A 21812-nucleotide genomic window follows, 5' to 3' on the forward strand; every position below is an offset into this window, starting at 1 on the left:
TTTGCTGCCAACCCCCCGCCCAAAAATGTTTTTTTTTATATATAAAATAAAGGAATAAATCTAAGGACCTGATTCTTACTGAAGCTCATCAGGAAAGACTCCAGACCCTCCTTCTCTCCCCGGGGAGTCTCCCCAGAGGTCCAAGGGATCTTCTAGGAAGGGTGACGCCATTTTCTAGAGATCTGATTGGTCACGGGCAGTGATTTCATATCTGTTGATCGCTAATCACAGTATGAATTACCAAAGTGAGTTACCCCGGTAAGAAGTGATCCACATTCGTAGTACTGAAAACTCAGGGTGAACCCTGAAGTTACCTGAACAGAATCCCACTTCGTAGCACCCTGAGCACACAGGTAAAGGTTCTCTGTGTCCCTGTGAGGTTTAATATCCTCATCAAAAACTAAAAACAAAATAAAGTCCAAAAACAGTTCATAGAGTTGTGGTTTCATTGGAAAACTTAAAAGAAACAAGTTTAATATCAGGGTGTTCCAACATCTGTTTAACAGCTCAGTTTCTCAGTGGTTCAAATGTTCAGTGTAATTTTGAGATTTTATACAGTTTAATCTGAACTTCCACTTTTTTATTTTAGTAACTACAGATTTATGGCCAGTTAGTTGACTTTAATAATCCTGGTTCATACAGAAACTCTCGTACTTTTACTGCAACACTTTGAAGTATGTTTCTGATACTTCAGTCTGAGGACATTTTAAAACAGCTGTAAACAAACGCGCTGCTCCCTTCGCCGCGGCTGCTGTGGTTCTCTCGGTGAGGCAGCAGTGGGCGCCAATCGGCCTGTATTCATGAACACTTCCGGTACAGAAGAAGAGGCAGTGAGGCGGAAGGTGGCTAAAGTTACCTGCGGCGCGTTTCTTCCTAATTTATAAAATGTTTGAGACTGGAAGTCTGGCGCTGAGAGCCGCGCGAGTTCACTTCTAACGGCAGGAAACACTGACCGAGGGCGCTAACGGCTAAAAGCTAACAGGAGCGCTGACGGTGAGAGCAGAAGCTAACAGCTAGCTGCTAACGGTGAGTCTAAAGTTTAACCTCATCTGTGTTCACCTGAACACACGTCATACTCAAAGTCTGTGGCTCAGTGTGTCTGAATCCACCTGGACCCCGACTCTGGTACCGTCTGAGTGCTAGCCAACCAGCCCATTTTTGTAAAGGTCCGTCATCATCACGGTCATCAGTGACAGCTGATCCCTCTGAGCCGTCAGGCCTGAGCTCTTCTCTCTGTGGAGCGTTTCTGTTGTTTCTGTTCTGTTTCTATTGGCTTCGGAAGGTTCAGGTCTGATAATCTTCCTGACTTTTCTGCGCCAAGCTCAGACTTCCTGGCCCCGAGGAGGGGCCGAGCACCTGGTAGCCTCAGGTGCTGAGGCAGGTGGGAATTAGTGATGGGCAAATGAAGCTTCTCCAGGAGAAGGGCAAGGCTTTTAATTACACACGCGTGCACACACCTCAATGATCTACTTTACTTTTGCAGAAAGTACCTTTTGTTCTGAAGCATCTTTGCGCTCTTTGAGGCGCGCACACATGCTCTATTTACAAGTAAAGATGGATGAATGTGTGTTGTGTTATTGACGCGAGAGACATGGGACATCCATTGGGTGTGTTTGTGTAACCATGACGGGCTGATTTTGTGGGAAGGGGCACATTCTGAGATTTTTATTGAAGTTCATTATTTTTTAACTGTTTTTGCTGCAGCGAGATGTGGTGGTGTCAGTGAATCACCTGACCTGTGATCAGTCAGGTGATTAATTTCAGGAATGAAGTGGTTGCTGGTTTGTATGTCAAATGTCATACCTTGACAAATGGGGATCAGTCAGGTGGTCGGGGCCCAGGTGTGCTTTTAGACCTGTTTATTTTACCTGGAGGTGTTTATTAGATGATTTTTTTTTTTTTAACCTCTGCAGTGTGCCAGGTTAAACGAACACTAACAATTATTGATTGGAGGGTATCGATGGCCTTCCTGGATCAAAACAAAATGATTATTGGTTTTAGATGGTCCTCAATAATCCCTCAGCTGTTCAGAGTCTGTGTGTGTCTGCTCTGTTTAAATAAAGCTTTATTACTGTGAATGCTGCAAAGCATTCACAGTATTGTTCTTGTACTCCGAAAACCTTCGGTCACTAAAAACTCGAGCGGTGTTTGGGCTACGGACACCGTTTTGGTGTCAAAACGTTCGGCCTGTTCTGGAGATGTGTGCTATTACTTTTCTTTTTTGTAACCTTTATACTTTTTAAGATATTGAATTTTTTATAATCTTCATTTTTGCCATTCAAAATGAATGGGGAAGTTTCAAATCCTTTTCAAATCCTCTCCTGCTTTCAAATCTAATAACTTCAGCATACTTTCAGCTAGAGACACCATCTAAGATTTAAAATAACCCCAAGCCTTCCAGCTATTCAGCTATTACTTTTTGTGTTAATATCTTTTATGGTTTTTGAACAGTTACAGTTTAAGTTTAATACGGTTTTTTGCTCTTTTCAGCGTTTATAATGGGTGTGTATTGGGCCGTCTACAGTGCGCATTCCAACCGTTAGAGTGGGAGACTTCAAATTCTTCAGCTGAAAAATTTCTCTCTAAACTGCTGCTGTGTCCACACTCTTCGCGCTACAGCCATCATTTTGTGATCAAAACGTAGAGCCGCTTCTCTAATTTTAAACAATGTGTCTCTCAGCCCTGAGAAATGTAAACTTTTTAAACTGTGAGGCTTCAAGCAGAGGGAGCACCCTCCAACTCCTCCATTAGCCTCCATAGTAATTTTTGGGAGGTGATGTTCTCAAAACCAGAAAAGAGCCCTTTTTTAAACTGCTCCCATGACCGCATCTTTAAACACAGGAAAATAAAAATTACACCACTGTTTAGAGCAGGTTCTTGTGACGCTCACAGTTTGAAAATTATTTTGATAGGAGCTACGGTTTTTGATTTAGAAGCAGTTGTTCGGGAGGTGCTCCAAGACAAATTCAACAGGGCTTTGCAGCAGTGTCTGCACTTACACAGGTGTTTTGAGTTGGCAGAATTAAGTGTGTAGCAGCATTCTGTCATTTGTCTTCTGCATGCACGTGGTTCAAAGTTGGGCTGCTGGTTTTGCTTTAATAACTCCAGCACCGTTCATGCTACAGAAACCGTTCTGGTATCAAAACGTTCAGCTTCTTCTACAGAATACTGCTATTACATTCAAATGACTGAGGAAACCTTCGAATAATCTTCAAATCCATTCCTACTTTCAAGTCTAATAACTTAAGCATACTTTAAGCTAGAGACACCATTTAAGCTTTAAAACAAAGCCAAGCCTTTCAGCTGTTCAGCTGTTCAGCAGTTCAACAGCTGTTCAGCAGTTTAACATTTCTTGGCGTTTCAGCTGATATCTTTCAGCATGCAGCATTCACAGTGCATTTTCTTCAGGAAATGCTTTTTCTAGTTCTCTCTGTGTTTTTGTCACCACTCAGTTCAGGAGCACACCTGGTGTTTACCCTCAGCTGTGACTTGAAGGTGTGTCATTAAGGCTGAGATGAGCAGCTCTGTAAGTCTTCTTCTTCTTTAGTTTAACCTGTTTACCAGCTGCCACACTGTCAGCTGGTAAACACCAGCTGACAGTGTGGCAGCTGGTAAACACCAGCTGCCACACTGTCAGCTGGTGTTTACCTGGTCAAGTGTGTTAAGCTCCACCCCTTGCTGTTCTGCGTTCAGGCTCAGAGGAAAAGGAGGAGCACAGGAAGTCCTCCGGTTTCCAGACACAATACCAAAAGCACCAGAGCGGCGAGTACGAGGACGGCGAACGCCAATCGCACTGCCGACAGTGACCCCGCCCCCCCGACAGAGACCATCGACGTGATGGACGGTCAGTTCTGATCAATACTCAGATCACACATCTGTCTGTTACAGGTTCACATTACCTCGCCTGAGATCTACAGGTGTTTTTAGACCAAACCTGACTCACCTGGACAAACTCTCAGATATTAACCTGTCCACCAATCAGAGAGTGGAGAGAGGAGAAAATCATGTTCAGACTTCACAGGAAGTCAAGTCAAGTTTATTTATAAAGCACATTTAAAACAACGACGTTGACCAAAGTGCTGTACAAGATCTGTAACCCCAAGGACTATACTAAATAAAAATAAAAATATATAAATAAATAAATAAAATAATAAAATAAAAGTAAATAAATAAAAACATTAAGAACAATAAATAACATAAGAAAATTAAAAATTAAAACGTTTAAAACAAGTACCATAAAATACCATAAAACAATCATCTAAAAGGAGGTAGTACTGCAGCCAAATGCCAAGGAAAAGAAATGTGTTTTTAATAGAGATTTAAATGTGTGTATCGTCTGAGCTGTGCGGATATGGAGAGGTAGATCGTTCCATAGCTTTGGTGCTGCTGCTGCAAAAGCTCGATCACCTCTCTGTTTTAGTCTAGTTTTAGGCCTCTGTAAGAGCAGCTGGTTCGATGACCTCAGAGCTCTTACAGGGGTGTGACAGTGAAGCAGCTCAGACAGATACAAAGGTGCCAGTCCGTTTAAGGCTTTAAAAGTAAGCAATAAAATCTTAAAATCGATTCTAAAACGGACAGGGAGCCAGTGAAGGGATGACAGGACTGGGGTAATGTGTTCATGCTTTTTTAAACCGGTTAAAAGACGAGCTGCCGCATTCTGGACTACCTGCAGGCGGCGCACAGATGATTGATCTATGCCAAAGTACAGAGAATTACAGTAGTCCAGGCGGGAAGTAATAAAAGCATGAATAACTTTTTCCAGGTCCTGCTGTGGGAGATAAGGTTTTACCTTGGCAATGACTCTGAGTTGGTAAAAACTGATTTTGGTAACAGCACTTACTTGCTTCTCCATTTTAAAACTACTATCTAAAATGACACCTAGATTTTTCACAGCATCATGACAGTGAGGAGCCAAATGACTCGGAGTGCCAGAGGAGTAGCTTGAGGGGTCAAATTTACCAAAGCATATGACCTCGGTTTTGCTTTCATTAAGATTTAGGAAATTGTTTCTCATCCAGGACTTGATGTCACTTAGACAGTTCAGCAGGGGTTCCCATGGATCTCTGCTGTTCAGTTTGATGGGCATATACACCTGGATGTCGTCAGCAAAACAGTGGAAACAAATATTATGTTTCCTAAAAATCGACCCTAGAGGCAACATATACAATGAAAAAAGAATTGGGCCCAGAATGGACCCCTGAGGCACTCCACAAGAAAGCTTTGCTGTGGTAGAAAAACAGTTTCCTAGATGGACAGAGAAACTTCTATCAGTAAGATAAGATCTGAACCAAGTCAGAACCGTGCCTTTAATGCCAATTTCATGTTCTAGGCGGGATAGAAGGATCTCGTGGTCCACAGTGTCAAAGGCAGCTGACAGATCTAGAAGTACTAAAACTGCAGGACTACCAGAGTCCACAGTTAAAAGCAGATCGTTAAAAACTCTTAAAAGAGCCGTCTCTGTGCTGTGACGCATTCTAAAACCTGACTGAAACTTTTCCCACATTCCATGTTCACTTAAAAATGCTTGAAGTTGCTTAAAAACAACTTTTTCAAGAACCTTGGATAAAAATGGTAATTTAGAAATTGGTCTGTAATTTGAAAGAACATCAGGGTCAAGGTTCTTCTTCTTGATTAGAGGCTGTACAACTGCATGTTTAAAGGCAGCTGGAACACAACCAGATGCAAGCGCACTGTTAATCAGAGCGAGGATAGTTGGTCCCACTGAATCAAAAGCCTCTTTAAAAAGGCGAGACGGAACACAGTCTGTGGGAGAGTTTACAGGTCTCATATTGTGAATCACCTCCTTTAGTGTGGAGAGTGTGACTGGCTCAAACTGCTCAAAGACAGCTCTGCTGGGAGGAGGTGCAGATGAGTCTGTTTCAGGCTGAGGTGATGAAGGCCTGAGGGCAGAAATTTTTTCCACAAAAAATTTCTTAAAGTTTTCGCACAGTGCAGGACAGACCTTCGCTTGGTTCACATTACAGCGAGGATCAGCGAGTGAATTAAAAACACTAAAAAGAAAATGAGGCCTGTGACTGTTACTTGAAACAATGTTAGAGAAATAAGCAGACTTTGCATATTTTACTGCTTTCTGGTATTTCAATAAACAGTTACGCAGGATCTCTAAGGAGACATGGAGCTTATCCTTTTTCCACCTTCTCTCAGCGCGTCTGCACTCATGTCTGAGAGCGCGGGTTGCCTCATCCAGCCAGGGCTGGGAGGAAGGTTTGGTGCGTTTGGTTGTAAAAGGGGCAATACAGTCCAGTACAGCAGTGCAAGCAGATATAAAAGAGTTAGTGAAGTCCTCGGTATTCAGGCTCAAGCAAAAATCCAAATTGCTTAAGTCAGAGTTTTTAAAAGCAGCTGCAAAATCAGCAGCGCATGAAGAGTTAACCAAGCGCACACGACGTGTAGAGGATACTCGATTTATCCCAGAGCTGGGGAGCGCTGCTGTAAATAAAACAGGAAAATGGTCCGATATACCACAGTCACGTATCCCTGTGATGCAGACTCTAAGTCCATAAGACAACACCAGATCCAGTGTGTGACCTTTTTCATGAGGGGGACCACACACGAGTTGTGTTAAGTTAAAAGAGTCAATAAGCGAGGCAAATTCTTTAACCAGCGGACCACTCTCACAACACACATGAATATTAAAGTCGCCAACAATTAAAATACGGTCATATTTTAGTATGAGACCCGTCAGCAAGTCAGCAAAGTCACCGATGAAGTCCTTCGTGCACTTCGGTGGTCGGTAAATCAAGGAAGTGATGTCAAGCAGCAGGTGCTCAGTGAGAGGAATGATTTTTATTTCATAAAGCAAGTTCATGTGCTTCCTGTTTCAGGTGATCTGCGTTTCAGGTGATCTGCGTTCTCTAGAACATGTTTACTGTAACCCCTGCACACCTGTCAGAACAGGTACCTGACCCAGACAGAGATGTCTGTTCCCCTCTCTGTTTCTCAGCTGGTGCTGCCTTCATCACCTCTCCACGCATGTGAAGGAGTAAAACACGACTTTACCTTATGATCAAACGTCCAAACTCTGGATATCAGACATGATCTGAAATAAAGGTGACAGGCTCAGGAGGGATAAAAGCAGCACAGGTTCGACTTTGCAGGTGAACGATCTGCTCGTGCTGGACGCCCCAAACGGGTCCATCTCGGGTAAGAAGATGACCACGAATCCAGAAGTTTGTACGGCAGCATCCACACCTGTGATAAAGTCTGTGAAATGAGCTGCATTACATCACTGATGTCAGGAACCTCTGCCTTTGACTTGCTGCACAGCCGTGCGGGACGAAACCCGACATTCTTGGGGGGAACAAAATATCTCATCGTCGCTGTCGTGCAGTGAATTGTAGGAAGGGGACACCACATGATGGTCCATCTGATGGCCTGAATGTGGACACTGCATAGCTCTGTGATTAGGCTCCTCCCCCATCTGAATGTAGCGGCGCTTCTACAAGGGCAGATCTGAGTTTGTGGTTTTGTGTCTGTTCAGGTGAGGAGGAGGTGGTGGTGGATCTCACCTGTGAGAGCAGCACAGAAGCTGCTGTGGTTGACCTGACAACCAACAACGACTCCGTTCTGGTAACACACACACACACACACACACACACTCACTCTGAGGAAAAAAAAACAAAGTGCCCACTCTGATTCTTCTTCTGTTTTTTCCACCCCCCCTCACTCCCCTACGTCTTTGCCCTCAGCTGGTGGATGAAGGTAAATCAATCTCTATATTCCAGAGATTAGACTGAGCCCTGAGCTCTCATTAAAGCAGCAGCGCAACTTCTGTGTGACTGTTCTCCTTCAGGTCCTCAGACCTGGAGAGCTCCGGTACAGAGTTACCTTGTTAGCAGCGATGAAGATGAAGACACACCCCCCATCTTCAGTGCCACCCTCGTGCCATCTACAAACACCTCCAGGTAATACACTGACCCTCACACACACCTGCAGGTATTTCAGAGGCGAGTCAGGTGAACAGGTGAAATGTTTTTGTGTTTCAGGTCAACTCCGGGGACGATCAGCTGCCCTGTGTGTCTGGACGGATACTCAGAGGTTGTGCAAATACACACATACACACATGTGCACAGTGAGGGTTTAGGGTGTGTGCGTGAATTCAGGGCATTGTAATAAAAAGTGAATGTGTGTGCGAGACGTTCCTGCAGAACGTCAGTGTGCTGTGAGTGTGGGTTAGCTGGTCAGCCTGTTTCAGCTGATAGAGTTCAGATTAGAAACCTCATCCATGCATACGTCTATTTCTGTTTTATTATTTATTCATTTTTATCCACTTATCTGGAGCCTGTTCCAGAGTGAGAGGCGCGGTACACCTGGGCAGGTCACCAGCCCATTGCAGGGCTACCAGAAAGAGACACATTCACACCTGTAGCCAATTTAGAACCACAAGGTACCAAATGAGTAGGCCTGTGCAATTAATTGAATTTTGATTTTGGCTTTCAGGGCTTCGTGCCACTCAGTAACGCTCACTTTGGTCTTCTGGAGGTCGTTCTTCACCAGTAGCGACGTGTGTTTAGGGTTGTTGTTGCGTTGGAAGGCGAAGCGATGACCCGGTCTTTCACTCCCTCTCTCTGCCCAGCCTGTTCTGCACTGTGCGACTCTCTTTCAATCCCTGGATGATGCTTCTCACTCCAGTTTTTGACACTTGGAAACTCTGTGATCACTTTGTTTCCATGTCCTGCTGTGGGAGCATCAGCAGTTCTTTTTCAAGTCTAAACTTTTTGTTTTTGGCTTGATTCTCAAACCTTTGCTGAAGTTTGTGTGTAAACTGGAAGATAACCCTCAGTTTTAAGCTTCTGAGCACATCAGTGCTCAGCAGCGGTTCATGCTGGGGCTCAATAAATTGGTCAGTTTTTGAGGGGGTAACAAAACCAAGCCTGCTCATTTTTGATTTTTCTGGAATAACTCACTTATGTGTGCAAACTGAAATAATGTTATAATAATGCAATGCTTGGATTCTGGGTACAGGCTGCACTAGAGACACTGATCAATGAGCAGTTAGATGCTGGCTTTTATTTTGAAAGGCTGTGTGGGGTTTACTTTAGAAAAGCTTAGTGTGTTACAGGGAGCGCTGTGCTCTAATTGGCTGTTGTTTCTCTCGCAGATCGTTGGGAGCAGCCGATTGGTCGTCTCCACCCGCTGTGGTCACGTGTTCTGCAGTCAGTGCCTGAGAGACGCTCTGGCATCATCACACACCTGTCCCACCTGCCGGAAAAGACTCACTCACCGCCAGTACCACCCCCTCTACATTTGACATCACTCTGAGGTCAGCTCAGTCCTGCTGTACCATAGGCCATGATGTCATCGGACCATAGGCCACGATGTCATTAGTGACATCATCAGTGACTTTTTTTTTTTGCTGCTGAAAGTTTGTTTTTGTTTACATCAAAGCAAGTGTTCAGTCACAGATGATGATTGATTACTGATTGATGTGTATTGATTTGTTTGTTTGTTTAAGTTGAAATAAATTCTGATTTGTTCCATTTACTGATTGATTGAGCCACAGAGTGATGTCATCAATGAGGTCATGTGTAGAAGAACAGCTGATTGATCAGCTACTAATAACCTAAGACTGCAGCAAGGACTTCCTGTAATCCAGTGCTTCTCAATTATTTTTTATCCCCCCTAGGAAGAAGACACCCCCCCCTCCTCCAGTGTGACTATAAATAGTCGATGCTGAACCTGCTCTATGCTGAGTAGGCAAAAACAAACAAAAAAAACGTGCACCATAGAGCTATTACTGCGCACATTCTGACAGTGAAAGCGCCACTGCCACCTACTGTTGTGGATGTGCAATTACACTATTCTAGTACAGCAATAATAAAGCATGTTCTCCGGGGTCAGACGTGCCCCACTATTTGAGAAGCACTGCTGTAGTCAGAGTACACGAAGTACTTGTACTCACACACACTGGATAGTGTTTTAGTCACGCTGTGTTTCTCCTCCATCAGCTGGGTGCACTGATGCATTGTGGGTGCTGGAGCTATCATGTGACCCTGAGTCACTGCAGACTGGAGCTGGTGAGTCAGAGTCAACAGACCAGGTGTTGCTTTTTTTTTTTCTTTCTTTCCTCCAAGTGTTTATTTCACCAACGTATCATACATTATGAACAGAAGAATGACACAAAAATGAGTTATATATACCGCAGTTCAAACAACGATACCTTTTACAACTCGAAGTGGACATACAAACAAGACAGAGATAATCTTAAAAAAATAGATAAAGGGAAGAAAAAGAATAAAAATTTTAAAAAATCAAGAGGCAGACATTTTCATTCAAGGTATTTCAAATAAAATTGAAGGGCTGGTAAGCATTTCTTGTTTTCTTCAACATATTTTAGGGAATTAAAGTAGTGTTTCATTTCAATTAAAAATAACTGGGTTGTTTTTGACATCTTTGCTTTATGAATGTGAAATTTGCCCAATAGGATAAATAAATTGACAATGTTATGTTCATTATTTTGAGAAAAAAATCCAAAAGTAATGTTTTTCTCTTCTAATTGACAATTAATTGCAGTTTTGTTAGATAAAACTTTCTCCAACTCTTTCCAGAAAGTAACACAAAAGGAGCCGACGAGGTGCTGTTGCTGATTGGTTCAAGGCTGCATGATGACACAAACAAACATGAGGTTTAATAAAGTTTAAATGTGAACACGTGAAAGACCAATAAATCAATGTTTACATTTTAGATTTTAATATTATTGACACTTTAAAAAGAAACAGTCATTCAAAAGTATTATTTAAACTTTATGTAAAATGTCAGTGATTGCTTGTTTGCGCGTTTTTACAAATAAAGTTTGAAATAAAACTTTGAATTATCGGAGGAAGTTTTTTTTTTATTTCAACATCAGTCAGAACATTGATTTATTGCTCCCGAGTCTCTGATCAAGCGTTTCATATCCGAATGATCAGCTGATTATAGATCGTTTCTCTGTGATGTGATCGTTTCTTGCTGTTACGCTTCGTAACGATGACTTTGCGATAATTTATTATGAACTTTATACAGGTCACATGCTCCAGGGGAAGGTCCCTCATTGGAAACCCGCTTAGTCATTCCTGTACCGCCATTGGTCATGTGGGTGGAGCTTTGAGACGCAGCCAATAGAAAGCCGTTTCTGTGTTTACTTCAGTGACGTCACAAACGTCGTGAGAGACGAGTGTCGCGGAAGTAAACATAAAGCAGAGCGAGATATTTCAAACTGCGTCACAAACTCTCAAACTCGGATCACTACCAGCGGCAGCAGGCACAGTTACACACGGTCTCCGGTTCACTACCAGCGGCAGCAGGCACAGTTACACACGGTCTCAGCGTCAGGATGTCGGTGACGGTGAAGGCTTACCTCCTGGGGAAGGATGAGGCGGTGAAAGAGATCCGCAGGTTCGCGGTGGATCAGGACGTCTCGTGCAGCTTCGAGTACCTGAGCAGGAAAACGGCGGACGTGTTCGGAAACCTGAACAACTTCAATTTGTTCTACCGAGGTGAGCGCGAGGTTGCGAACCAGTTCTTCGATGTTATTGATTGTTACCGGTGTTGTGCAAAGTTCTGTTCCCCCGTGAGAATCTGTTACCCCTGTGGCGGGAGAGCGCAGCCAGAGAGGTGGATCCGACAGTTTTCACGGCGCTTCTGATCAATTTCTCGGTAAAAGTCTTTTACAGTATTTATTCCTCTCATCAAGGACAACAACTCCTGTGAATATGAAAACATTTGCTCTTTATTTGCCAAAGTTACACGGGGGGAACCAAATGTTTCAGCCATCCAAAATATTGTGTTCGCCCTCCATGACATGGAAACAAATTAATTTACCAGCAAGTCTTTTCTAGTGTCATTTTACCGAGAAATCGATCAGAAGAGCCGTGAAGAAGGTCGGATTCGCCTCTCTGGCTGCAGTTCGTGCTCCCGACACAGGGGGAACAGATTTTCGCACAACACCTGTTTCACCACTTTTACCTTTAAACACCTGAAACCTGGTGATAGAAAGCAGGCTTGTGAGTCTCTTTGCTTTTGAATTCATGGTTAAACATGAAGAACTAAAAACCTGCTCACCTGAGGACAGGTGTGCAGTCATGTGACTGATGATGACGATGATGATGTTGCAGATGAAGACGGGGACCTGGTGGCGTTTTCCTCTGATGATGAGCTGATGATGGGTCTGGCCTGTATGAAGGACAGCACCTTCCGCCTCTTCATCCGAGGTATGCTTGTGGTTTGAATAAACTTTATTGTCCTCTGTGACTGGCCATTCAGTTTTGTTAATAAAGTTTGATTTAATGCTTACAGAAAAGAAGGAGCATCGCCGGGACTTCCCCCTCCACGCCTTCCCTCCCTTTGCCTTTGGGCCTCCTCCTCCTCCAGCTGGAGGTCCTCATGCCCAGCCTCCTCACATGGGCCCACCCCCTCACATGGCCCCACCCCACGGTGTGCACCCTAATGTTACCTGTGATGGCTGCGAGGGCCCCGTGGTCGGGACGCGCTTCAAGTGTTCGGTGTGTCCAAACTACGACCTCTGCTCCTCCTGCCAGGCTCAGGGGAAGCACACTGAACATGCTCTGCTGCCCATCTGGCACCCATTTCAGGTGAGGCTACCTGTGGGGTGTTCACCTTTCTCACATTCCGGGCTCTTCAAAACAAACCTGGACAGCTTTCTACCCTCCCCTCTGACCATCAGGCTGTTTTTCAGTGGTTTCCTCGAGGAAAGTGGATGAAGAGGATGAGACACTGCATGTGGAACCTGAACCAGAACCAGCCTCAGGCTCAGAACCTGGACCAGGACCAGAACCAGGCTGGTCCCTCCAAACCTGCTGCTGATGGCAGCACCCCCTCTGGTGAGTTGTGGCACTTTCAGTAAGGTGATACTTGATCAATAAAGCAGATACAGACAGGAAGTCACACACCATAAAGAGGTTGTGGTAAAACTTTTAAAAATCCTGCTACAGTATTTAATTCATTTTATAGGATTAAAGATGGGAAAAGTGTAATTTAGGTCTAACAAGTCTTAAAGGAGACCTATTCAAAATCCACTTTTTTAGCCCTTAAATACATTTTGTTGTGTACTTTGAGTGTGTAGCAGTGCAGCAAATTTAAATGCATTCTGTGCTGCGTAGATATCTTTATATTCTTTTTGGGTAATAATTTTCGGTCTGTTAGGTTTTCTCTGTTACCTTTTCTTGTCTGTTACGTCACAGTATTTGCTGTGGAACTGCTAAACAAGGACATGAACTTCCGGCTTACTGATTTCATGAATCCGCCATTTTTGTTCTGGCAGTGATTTTATAGTTCAAGTTCAGTTATGTTGAAGGTGCCTCAGAACAGGTGTAAAAGGGGTCTGTGGAGCTCTAATAATGAGGAATTCAGACCAAAGCATTGCAGTTCTACTTTATATAGACCACAATGAAGGATTTACATATGAAAAGGAAGGATTTAAAAGCATATGTCCTTAAATATTCGAATAATCCTCCGTGTGATTTTTTTTTTTTTTTAAACCTTCAGCCTCTCAGGCCAACGTGGACTTCCTGAAGAACATCGGGGAGGGCGTGGCAGCCATGTTGAGTCCCCTGGGTGAGTGATGTCACTGTGCATCTGAGATGAATAAAGGTCTCTGAAACAGGAAGTGATGTGTGTATGTGTTTGTGAAGGTATTGATGTGGACATTGATGTGGAGCATGAGGGGCAGAGGACCAAGGTGACCCCACCCACTCAGGGCAGGGGCTCTGAGGGTGATGAGGAGATGGAGCACACCAGCGCTGAGGGCGAAGCCAGCAGTGAGGGTGGGGCCAGCCTGGGGGGAAAGGTCAGTTTATCATTACAAACAGTTGAGTTTTGTTTATATAGCACTAAAATCGCAGCGATGTCCTCAAGGTGCTTCATATCGTAACAACCACCAATCAGCTGATCCTCTGTGAGCAGCACTTGGTGACAGTGCAGAAGAAGACTTTCCTTTTAACAGGAGACCCCTACAGAACCGGGATCAAGGGGTGGGGGGCAAGGAGCGGCCAAGTTTAATAATGATTGAATGGAGCAGCTCTCAGTGCATCATGGGAAGTCTTCAGCATCCTAAGCCTGTAGCAGCAATACTGGGGGGAGGAGGGGGGGTGTTCAGGGAGGTGAGGGGTGTCAGAAATTGATTGAGCTGATTGGTCTGATTGATCGATGACTGAGTCTTTGACCCTCAGGTGAGCAGGGACTCTGATGAGGAGTGGACCCACCTGAGCTCCAAAGAGGTTGACCCTTCCACAGGTGAGCTGCAGTCCCTGCAGCCGGAGAACCAGGACCAAAAGCCCCCGTCAGGAATACAGCCGGGGCCCACCGGCCTGAGGGAGGCAGCTGTGTACCCCCACTTGCCTCAAGGTAAGCCAGTGTCCAGCTTCAGTGTCTTCAGTTCTGTTATTGGTGACCGCTTTCCCCTGCTGACCTATGACCTTTTTGTCCTCAGAGGCCGACCCCCGCCTGGTCGAGTCACTCGCCTCAATGCTCTCAATGGGCTTCACTGATGAAGGCGGCTGGCTCACCCGCCTCCTTCAGGCCAAGAACTTCGACATCGGTGCCGCGCTTGATGCCATCCAGTATGCAAAACAGCCCCGCCCACACCAGCCCTGATGACATCACACGCTGTCACAGCCTGCCCTTCTGATTTCTGTTTCTGTCATTGAATGATAATCAGTACTTTAATCAATAATGTTTCTGTTCTCTTTATTGATCATCAACATAAACATTTCTGTCTGAGCAATAAAAACATGAAGAAGAAAAACAGAATCTGTCATTTATAAACATCTGGAAACAAACATCTGTCAGAAAAACGAGTCCATCTTTTTCTGCTTATCCAATGAGGGGTTATGGGGGGGCTGGAGCCTATCCCAATCACCTTAGTGCGAGAGGCAGGGCCAACATCTGGAAACAAGGTTAAATAAACACCTGACCAACACCTGCTTGTCTTTAAACTTGCGTCAGGAAGTCGTCATCAAAGTTGAACTCCTCGCCACTCTCAAACATGGAGGAAGCAGGAAGCAGGGGGTGGGGTCTGCTGATTATGCTGGAGCGTGACGGATCAGAGGCTCCACCTAAAGACTGAGTCTGGCCACAAACAGCAGGCTCCTCCTCCTGCACCTTACACTCAGGACTGAGGAAACAAGACCACCTGGTGGCTGGAGAGCAGGGGGCGGGGCTACAGGTGGTTGTGGCTGAAGGTTTTCGGGGTTTCAGACAGTTTAGCTGCAGAAAAGAGCAAAGTTCAGGTTCATGGAGAAGCTTGGGTCACCTGCAGCTGCAGGTACACAGCAGTATTGGTTGTAATCAGATTACTGATGTGTTAAAAGCAGCAAAACAACTAAAACAAGCATCAAAGTTTCACTTCCTGTTTGAAATTCTGGGCTCAGACTGAACTGACTGATCAGATCACCAATTGATTGGTTTGATTGGTCTCTGAGTTATGTAGGTGAGCAGCTTTCTGTTACCTGTTCAGGTGTGTGGCCATCCTCTGGTCCTGCTTCCTTAGCTCTCTTCCTCTTCCTATCACAGGTTAAAGGGATGATGTCATTCATCATTGATCCTGGACTCTGAGCACTTTGTGTTCAGAAATCTCCATCCTCTCATCAAGGGCGTGAATGTGAGGGTCACTTTGGGCTTTTCTGATTTCTGGGTCCCAGATCATCCTGGCCCACTTCAACCCAGTGAATGTCAACTGGCAGCCCACGGGCCACATCCAGGCCACCACAGCCTTCCATCCAGCCCCCCCCAAGTAGTACTGCCACAGGTACTGTACGCCAATCAATCATGTCGTGTCATAACCCGTTAAATACCCGTCTCTGACTAGTCTGAATTATCAAACGCCACTTCCTATTGCCCTTAAATGCCTCCATTTCTCTAGAGCCAATCAGAATGCAGGCTCAGACCATGTGACTTCAAGTACTGCACTGAGGAGCCGGCTTTTGTTGGTGTGATCAGATTGTGAACCCAGCTGAAGGTGAGTCTAAACTTGTTTTGTATAGAAAGAAATGACTAAAATTTACCACAAAATCCAGATTTTTATATATATCTCTTTTAAAAGAAAAGAGCCCAGGCAGATTAAGAGGGTTTTACATCTGATTAGAGAAAATCCAAAATAAATTCAAACCTGTGCACCCAATTCTTGTTTTTAAAGTCATTAAAGGTGTCTGCTGTATAATCGTTCCACCCTGGAAGAAGAACAGGTCAAAGAAATCACTTAAAGCCGGAAATTATCGCAACATTCATGCCCATAATGAGAGGATGGAAACGTCTGATGACATCTGTCATCGTCTGTCCGTGTTACCTAACGAGTTGATGATCTCACATATGAAAAACAGAAACAGGGAGGGGGGTGTTGCCTCCAAAAACGTATACATTCACCTCTCAGCCATCTTGTTGCCATCGAGCTGCTTCCTGTTTACTAAATCATTCTCCTCTGGCTCCGCCTCATCTTCTGGCTCCGCCTCCTCAGGTGTATCCAAGTATTTGCTCCAGCGGCTTGTCTGAGCCTGTCTCACCTGTTTGTCTCTCTGTTCCTCCTCCTCCTCCTGCTGCTCCCTGTAAACAGCAACCAGCTGTGAACACCTGGTGAGGTAAAAATGGGGTGGGGCTACAATGCACTGTGGAACTATTTTATTACCATAGCGACCAGGTGTGGCGCTCTTGCTCTTCCATTACGGCTCCTCTCATGGCGTTCAGTTTCTGAACATGACGTCTGCAGTCGGCCGCGGAGCCCCGACCAAACTCCTACCAACCAGCCAATCAGATGAAACTATTGATCAAAGGATAAACGACCAGCCACCGGACTGGAAACAAAGGAGCTGCTGTACTGATAGTTTGTTCAAAGCAAGAAGGAAAGATGGCGACTGTGCGAGTGAACAGACTTATAAGTGTCACAGTCCTGTCACCGAGACACAGGAGCCCCTGATTGGTTAGAATTGTTATTCTGTGAAATGGGTGAGTGTTCCAGCCCTGACGCATCTCATCATAGACCGGTGTGTCTGGTATGTGTGTAAACTGTCTCTTGATGAGTGTTAGTTCTCTTGAAAGATCTGGGACTTCCTGCAGGTCCCTCTCTTGTGACTGGCTGAACCACACAGAGCTGGCTGCAGCTGCAGACTGCTGGCTTACTTGTGGTTCCTAGGATACTTAAGAGTAGAATGGGAGGCAGAGCCTTCAGCTTTCAGGCCCCTCTTCTGTGGAACCAGCTCCCAGCTTGGATCCAGGAGACAGACACCCTCTCTATTTTTAAGATTAGGCTTAAAACTTTCCTTTATGATCAAGCTTATAGTTAGGCTGGATCAGGTGACCCTGAACCCTCCCTTATGCCTCTTTTCCACTGACTTGGTGCCGGTGCCAGTACTGAACCGTTAGGTGGGTTTTCCACCGCGGAAGTACTTGGTACTCAGCCAAAAAACAGGTTCAACTCAGGCCCCGCAAGCTAGCTGGTCTGGAACCAAGAACGCGTGATGAAAGTGTTCTTGGAAAGGGATGGTTGGGTCTACAGCGTCTGTTACCACGGTGATGTACCTCATTAAGAAGTGATGGGAAAGGAGTGAGACATCAGTGATGTATGACACCATCTTCATGATGAATAAACCTTATAACTACTATGCAGGCAAATGTTTTCATACCTTGTAGCGTAAGGGGCTCGACACACGGGGAGCGACGTCGCTCGCTCTCCATTCATTTCCTATGGAGCTTGTGCGATGAGGCGACAATCGCTTGCCCTCCTCCAGCTAAGCGACCGGCGACATTCGTGCATGTGAAATTTCGAGCTCGTACACGTAGACGTGCACACGCGACCAGGCGATGCGACACAACAAAGTTGGAAAATGTTCTACTTTTGTCGCTGTCGCGTGGCACTAAACCAATCAGCAAGAGTTTCATTGACTGACCAATGAGCGGAGAGTATGCTACACGCTGCAGTCTGCAACCACTTTCAGCAGGAAGGAAAGCATCGTTTTAGCTGTGTTTGACTTTCCTATATTATATGACACTTCACGCAGTGATTATCGAGTTAAACATAAAAGGCAGCCATATGAGAACGTGTTGGTGCAAGACTAACGTTAAACAGACGGATAGAGAGGACTTTTGTGCTAATATAGGATGAACGCGAGGTTGTCTTTTCTTTTGTAGAGGAGACTTAACAGCAAGATTTCTGTCAGTTCCAATAAAATCTTCAGACTCCTCATCTTTATTGCCGTGTCTGACACGGACTGCTTTTAAAATGTCTAAATCCCTCCAGTTTCATAACCAATCACATTTCTTGGAGACGAGTGACGTAAGAGCGCGATTCGCAAAGCTGCCGTCGCTATCGCGTCCCGTGTGTTCCGTTTCACCCCAGTGGCGATGCGACCCATTCGTCGCTGTCGTTTGTCACTCCCCGTGTGTCGAGCCCATAACTCTGTTGAACAAATCCAGGTGAAACAATACAATACAGGTATTACTCGCATACAGGTGTATTCTTCTTGGTTGGTAATGTGGCTGTGATATGTGACAGTCGCCTCAGAGCACCGAGTACTGATCAGTACTGGAGTAAAAATCAATAATCTTTATCTGTGAGGACGATACTAGAAATTATTCTTTATGTGAAAAGAAACGTCAAACCACACGGAAGCAGCTTTCCAGAAACGAGTGAAGGTAGCTGAGAGATTCTGACCTTCAGCAGCGACTGTTTCTCTCCACACAGTTTACAGCTCCATCTGCTCGCCTTCTTCACCTGTCAGACAGAGCACAGGGCAGCATAAACACCTGAACCCGTCAGACAGAGCACAGGGCAGCATAAACACCTGAACCCGTCAGACAGAGCACAGGGCAGCATAAACACCTGAACCTGTCAGACAGAGCACAGGGCAGCATAAACACCTAAACCTGCCAGACAGAGCACAGGGCAGCATAAACACCTCCACCTGTCAGACAGAGCACAGGGCAACAAAAACACCTCCACCTGTCAGACAGAGCACAGGGCAGCATAAACACCTCCACCTGTCAGACAGAGCACAGGGCAGCATAAACACCTGAACCTGTCAGACAGGGCAGCATAAACACCTGAACCTGCCAGACAGAGCACAGGGCAGCATAAACACCTAAACCTGTCAGACAGAGAACAGGGCAGCATAAACACCTGAACCTGTCAGACAGAGAACAGGGCAGCATAAACACCTGAACCTGTCAGACAGAGCACAGGGCAGCATAAACACCTGAACCTGTCAGACAGAGAACAGGGCAGCATAAACACCTGAACCTGTCAGACAGAGCACAGGGCAGCATAAACACCTGAACCTGTCAGAGCACAGAAAGAACTGATCTCTTATTGATCTCTAATCGTGCGGATTCTTCCAGCAGAAATAAATCTGATTTAAAGCTGATAAATCTCGATGAATCCTCCAAACAACAGCAGAGCTGATCCCCCAGTTAATCAGTGCCCTCCACAGTAAAAGACAGAGGTGTTCGGCCTGTTTTATTGATTAAGCAGATTTTAAAGTTCTGAAATGAGCTGATTAAAAGTTTAAAACTTTATTAACACAGGAAGTATGTTATTCCTGACAGATATTGATCTGTCAGTAAGTCTGATGATGTTTTCACATCAGTGTGAGGTTTCAAACCTTCATGGATCAATAATTATTGATCAGCTTTGCAGAAGTTACACAACACCGTTTATAGTTACACTCACTGACTGAACATTGATTATTGATTGCATGTGTATGACGCTGACTGTGACTTCGGTCACACAAACAGGAAGGTTTACCCGGAGAACGGACCCGCGGGCTCACCTGCCTACATCAGGTGGTTCCTACCCGAGCTGTTCCGAAGGTGCGGTGTGACTCTGAGGTCGGATCCGCATGACGGGTTTCACCTGAGAGCGGCTCAGCTGGTTATAAATAGCCTGAAAACAAAGGTCTGCTGTCCCCGTCAGCTAGCGATGGCAGTGTGCGTGCTTCGAACCCTGGACCCACAGTTCCATAGCTTGCTTTAGGCGGGGAAAAACGAAACAAAAATCACGTCACATATGACGAACCAGCAACCGCTTCATTCGGGGAATGAATCACCTGACTGGTTCACAGTCCAGTCAGGTGATTCACTGACACCGCCAGATCTCCTTAGGAGCAAAAAAGAAGGAAAAAAAGAAACCGGTTCAACCCAAAAACTAGATTTTAATTTAAGGCCACGCGCTGCTTCTTGATACGGTCGCTTCCGTCAGCACGTTGAAGATGCCCTCCTCCAACAGCACAACCACGGCGACGGAGGACAGTCAGAGATTCAGAGAATTTTATTCTGAGCTTAGTCTAAACTATAAACTTAAATAACAGCTCAAGCTGTGTGTGTGTGTGTGTGTGTGTGTGTGTGTGTGTGTGTGTGTGTGTGTGTGTGTGTGTGTGTGTGTGTGTGTGTGTGTGTGTGTGTGTGTGCGAGACAGTCCCGCAGCTTCAGTCCTTCCTGCCTGTACAGTTTCGGTGCGGTTTTGACCAACAGTAACCGCTGAGTGATGAGTTAAAGACGGCTGCTGCTGCCGCCCCTCGCCCGTCCTTTCAGAACGCCGACGGAAGCTACAGTACCGAGATTAACGCAGCGCGTGGCCTTAAAACAGTGAACTTCAATAAATAAAATCTTCCTGTTCCACTTCCCACAAAAATCACTCCCTACCATACAACGGGCCCAGCCCGCTCACTGCGGCGCCTACGTCCGTATGTGCATGGATGTTTCACGGTATTCGGTCATTGTGTGCGCGCCTCAGCACTAAAGTAAGGTAGATCGTTGAGGTGTATGTAAGTAAAAGCCTTGCACTACTCCAGAAGAGGGCGCTGTAACTGAAGCTTCGAGTAATGAACCCATTTTCGAAACAACAATTTGCCCACGACTACCGTCAGCCGCGCGGCGTCTGCGGTTACCTGGTGAACCTGGAAGCTCTGACAGCTGAAACACCTGAGGACGTGAAACTCCTGACCCATGGCGGGGGCAGCTGCTGGTCCCGGTTCAGGTTCTTCTCAGTTTTCGCGGGTCTATTTTAACCTCTGTGCCACGTCACAGTTTGCGTCACAGCAGCCGAACTAACGTAAGCGCGCCCCCTGCAGGCCGGAGGATGAACGTGAACGTGCCTCCGTCCTCAGTGATCAATAATCAGTCTCAGAGCTCAGAGAGGAGGACTCTGATCAGCTCCTCCTGTTTAGTGTTTTAGGTCCTTTATGTTTGATTTCCAGCAGATGATGCGTCCCAGTGGACACACGGAGTCTGAGGGTTTGATGCTGCTGCCCGTGGATCCGACAGAGGGGGATCTGTTAACCATGTGATTCAGTAAAGTTCAAATTTCAAAGATTCAAAAAACTTTATTGTCATTCTTCTCATGTAAACATGACAGGATTTCTGAGGTCCGTCTAATGTAAGTTGCAACAAAGATACTATGTACTGTGTACACTTAGAAATAAACAGACTAATTTAGGAAGATAGAATATAATAAAATAACTAGCTATAAGAAAGAAAGTGGTCACTTCGACCAAGCTGCTTTCACAGTTTGCTGATAACACTGCAGTCTTTCTCTCGGTAATTCAAAATGAACCTGCAACCTGTCCACCTCCGTTCAGCTTTCCTGCACTCCTGTCCAATGGCACGGGTATATTTAACCATGGCTCCGATCTGGGCTTTACTTGCCTGATTTTTAATGGAGCTACAGAGTCCAGGACGGTTCAGCAAATAGTATTAATTTGAAGTGTCAGCTCCTCAGTACTGGGGTACACAGAAAGGTTTGAGGTCACTTCATGGTCAAAAACAGTGGAGAAATGAACGGCGATGGAAGGGTTAAGAGCACAGAAGCATCG

At 45.4% G+C, this 21812-nt stretch overlaps 3 protein-coding genes across 5 annotated transcripts; 2 read left to right on the forward strand and 1 right to left on the reverse strand.

Annotated features, from left to right (window-relative positions):
- The first annotated feature begins 773 nt into the window (after positions 1-773).
- rnf4 (ring finger protein 4) lies at positions 774-9509 on the forward strand. Its single transcript, XM_030738784.1, has 8 exons — positions 774-1026; positions 3453-3526; positions 3694-3844; positions 7502-7590; positions 7710-7722; positions 7814-7925; positions 8007-8058; positions 9122-9509. Exons 2-8 carry the CDS (start codon positions 3515-3517, stop codon positions 9269-9271), a joined length of 579 nt encoding a protein of 192 aa, XP_030594644.1. The 5' UTR covers positions 774-1026; positions 3453-3514; the 3' UTR covers positions 9272-9509.
- Positions 9510-11172: 1663 nt separating this feature from the next.
- On the forward strand, positions 11173-14755 carry sqstm1 (sequestosome 1). Of its 2 annotated transcripts, none has more exons than XM_030738779.1 (8): positions 11173-11495; positions 12114-12209; positions 12295-12590; positions 12683-12839; positions 13504-13572; positions 13650-13804; positions 14187-14361; positions 14447-14755. In XM_030738779.1, the coding sequence occupies exons 1-8, from the start codon at positions 11333-11335 to the stop codon at positions 14608-14610; spliced, it is 1275 nt and encodes a 424-aa protein (XP_030594639.1). In that variant the 5' UTR covers positions 11173-11332; the 3' UTR covers positions 14611-14755. The 2 variants fall into 2 exon arrangements, with proteins under 2 accessions (XP_030594639.1, XP_030594640.1); XM_030738780.1 differs by having other exon boundaries at positions 11177-11495; positions 12695-12839.
- Positions 14683-21212, reverse strand: mrnip (MRN complex interacting protein). Of its 2 annotated transcripts, XM_030738781.1 has the most exons (6): positions 20889-21212; positions 18659-18718; positions 16637-16743; positions 16378-16554; positions 15465-15519; positions 14694-15222 (listed from the first exon to the last, which is right to left on the reverse strand). In XM_030738781.1, exons 1-6 carry the CDS (start codon positions 20946-20948, stop codon positions 14947-14949), a joined length of 735 nt encoding a protein of 244 aa, XP_030594641.1. In that variant the 5' UTR covers positions 20949-21212; the 3' UTR covers positions 14694-14946. The 2 variants fall into 2 exon arrangements, with proteins under 2 accessions (XP_030594642.1, XP_030594641.1); XM_030738782.1 differs by lacking the exon at positions 16637-16743 and having other exon boundaries at positions 14683-15222; positions 16378-16553.
- Between the last annotated feature and the right edge of the window lie 600 nt (positions 21213-21812).

The sequence above is a fragment of the Archocentrus centrarchus genome, chromosome 10, assembly GCF_007364275.1.
Source record: "Archocentrus centrarchus isolate MPI-CPG fArcCen1 chromosome 10, fArcCen1, whole genome shotgun sequence".
Classification (NCBI taxonomy): Eukaryota; Metazoa; Chordata; class Actinopteri; order Cichliformes; family Cichlidae; genus Archocentrus; species Archocentrus centrarchus.

What these genes read in the sequence shown, in the direction of transcription:
- rnf4 (XM_030738784.1), top strand. An exon ending in GACCATCGACGTGATGGACG is followed by an intron (nt 3,845 to 7,501) that starts GTCAGTTCTGAT and finishes GTGTCTGTTCAG; the next exon opens with GTGAGGAGGAGGTGGTGGTG. An exon ending in CCATCTACAAACACCTCCAG is followed by an intron (nt 7,926 to 8,006) that starts GTAATACACTGA and finishes TTTGTGTTTCAG; the next exon opens with GTCAACTCCGGGGACGATCA.
- mrnip (XM_030738781.1), bottom strand. Translation starts at nt 20,948, where the DNA reads ATGGGTCAGGAGTTTCACGTCCTCAGGTGTTTCAGCTGTCAGAGCTTC. An exon ending in CGCCACACCTGGTCGCTATG is followed by an intron (nt 16,555 to 16,636) that starts GTAATAAAATAG and finishes TGCTGTTTACAG; the next exon opens with GGAGCAGCAGGAGGAGGAGG. An exon ending in ATGGCCACACACCTGAACAG is followed by an intron (nt 15,223 to 15,464) that starts GTAACAGAAAGC and finishes TCTTTTCTGCAG; the next exon opens with CTAAACTGTCTGAAACCCCG.
- sqstm1 (XM_030738779.1), top strand. Translation starts at nt 11,333, where the DNA reads ATGTCGGTGACGGTGAAGGCTTACCTCCTGGGGAAGGATGAGGCGGTG. An exon ending in CTTCCGCCTCTTCATCCGAG is followed by an intron (nt 12,210 to 12,294) that starts GTATGCTTGTGG and finishes TAATGCTTACAG; the next exon opens with AAAAGAAGGAGCATCGCCGG. An exon ending in GGGCCAGCCTGGGGGGAAAG is followed by an intron (nt 13,805 to 14,186) that starts GTCAGTTTATCA and finishes TTTGACCCTCAG; the next exon opens with GTGAGCAGGGACTCTGATGA.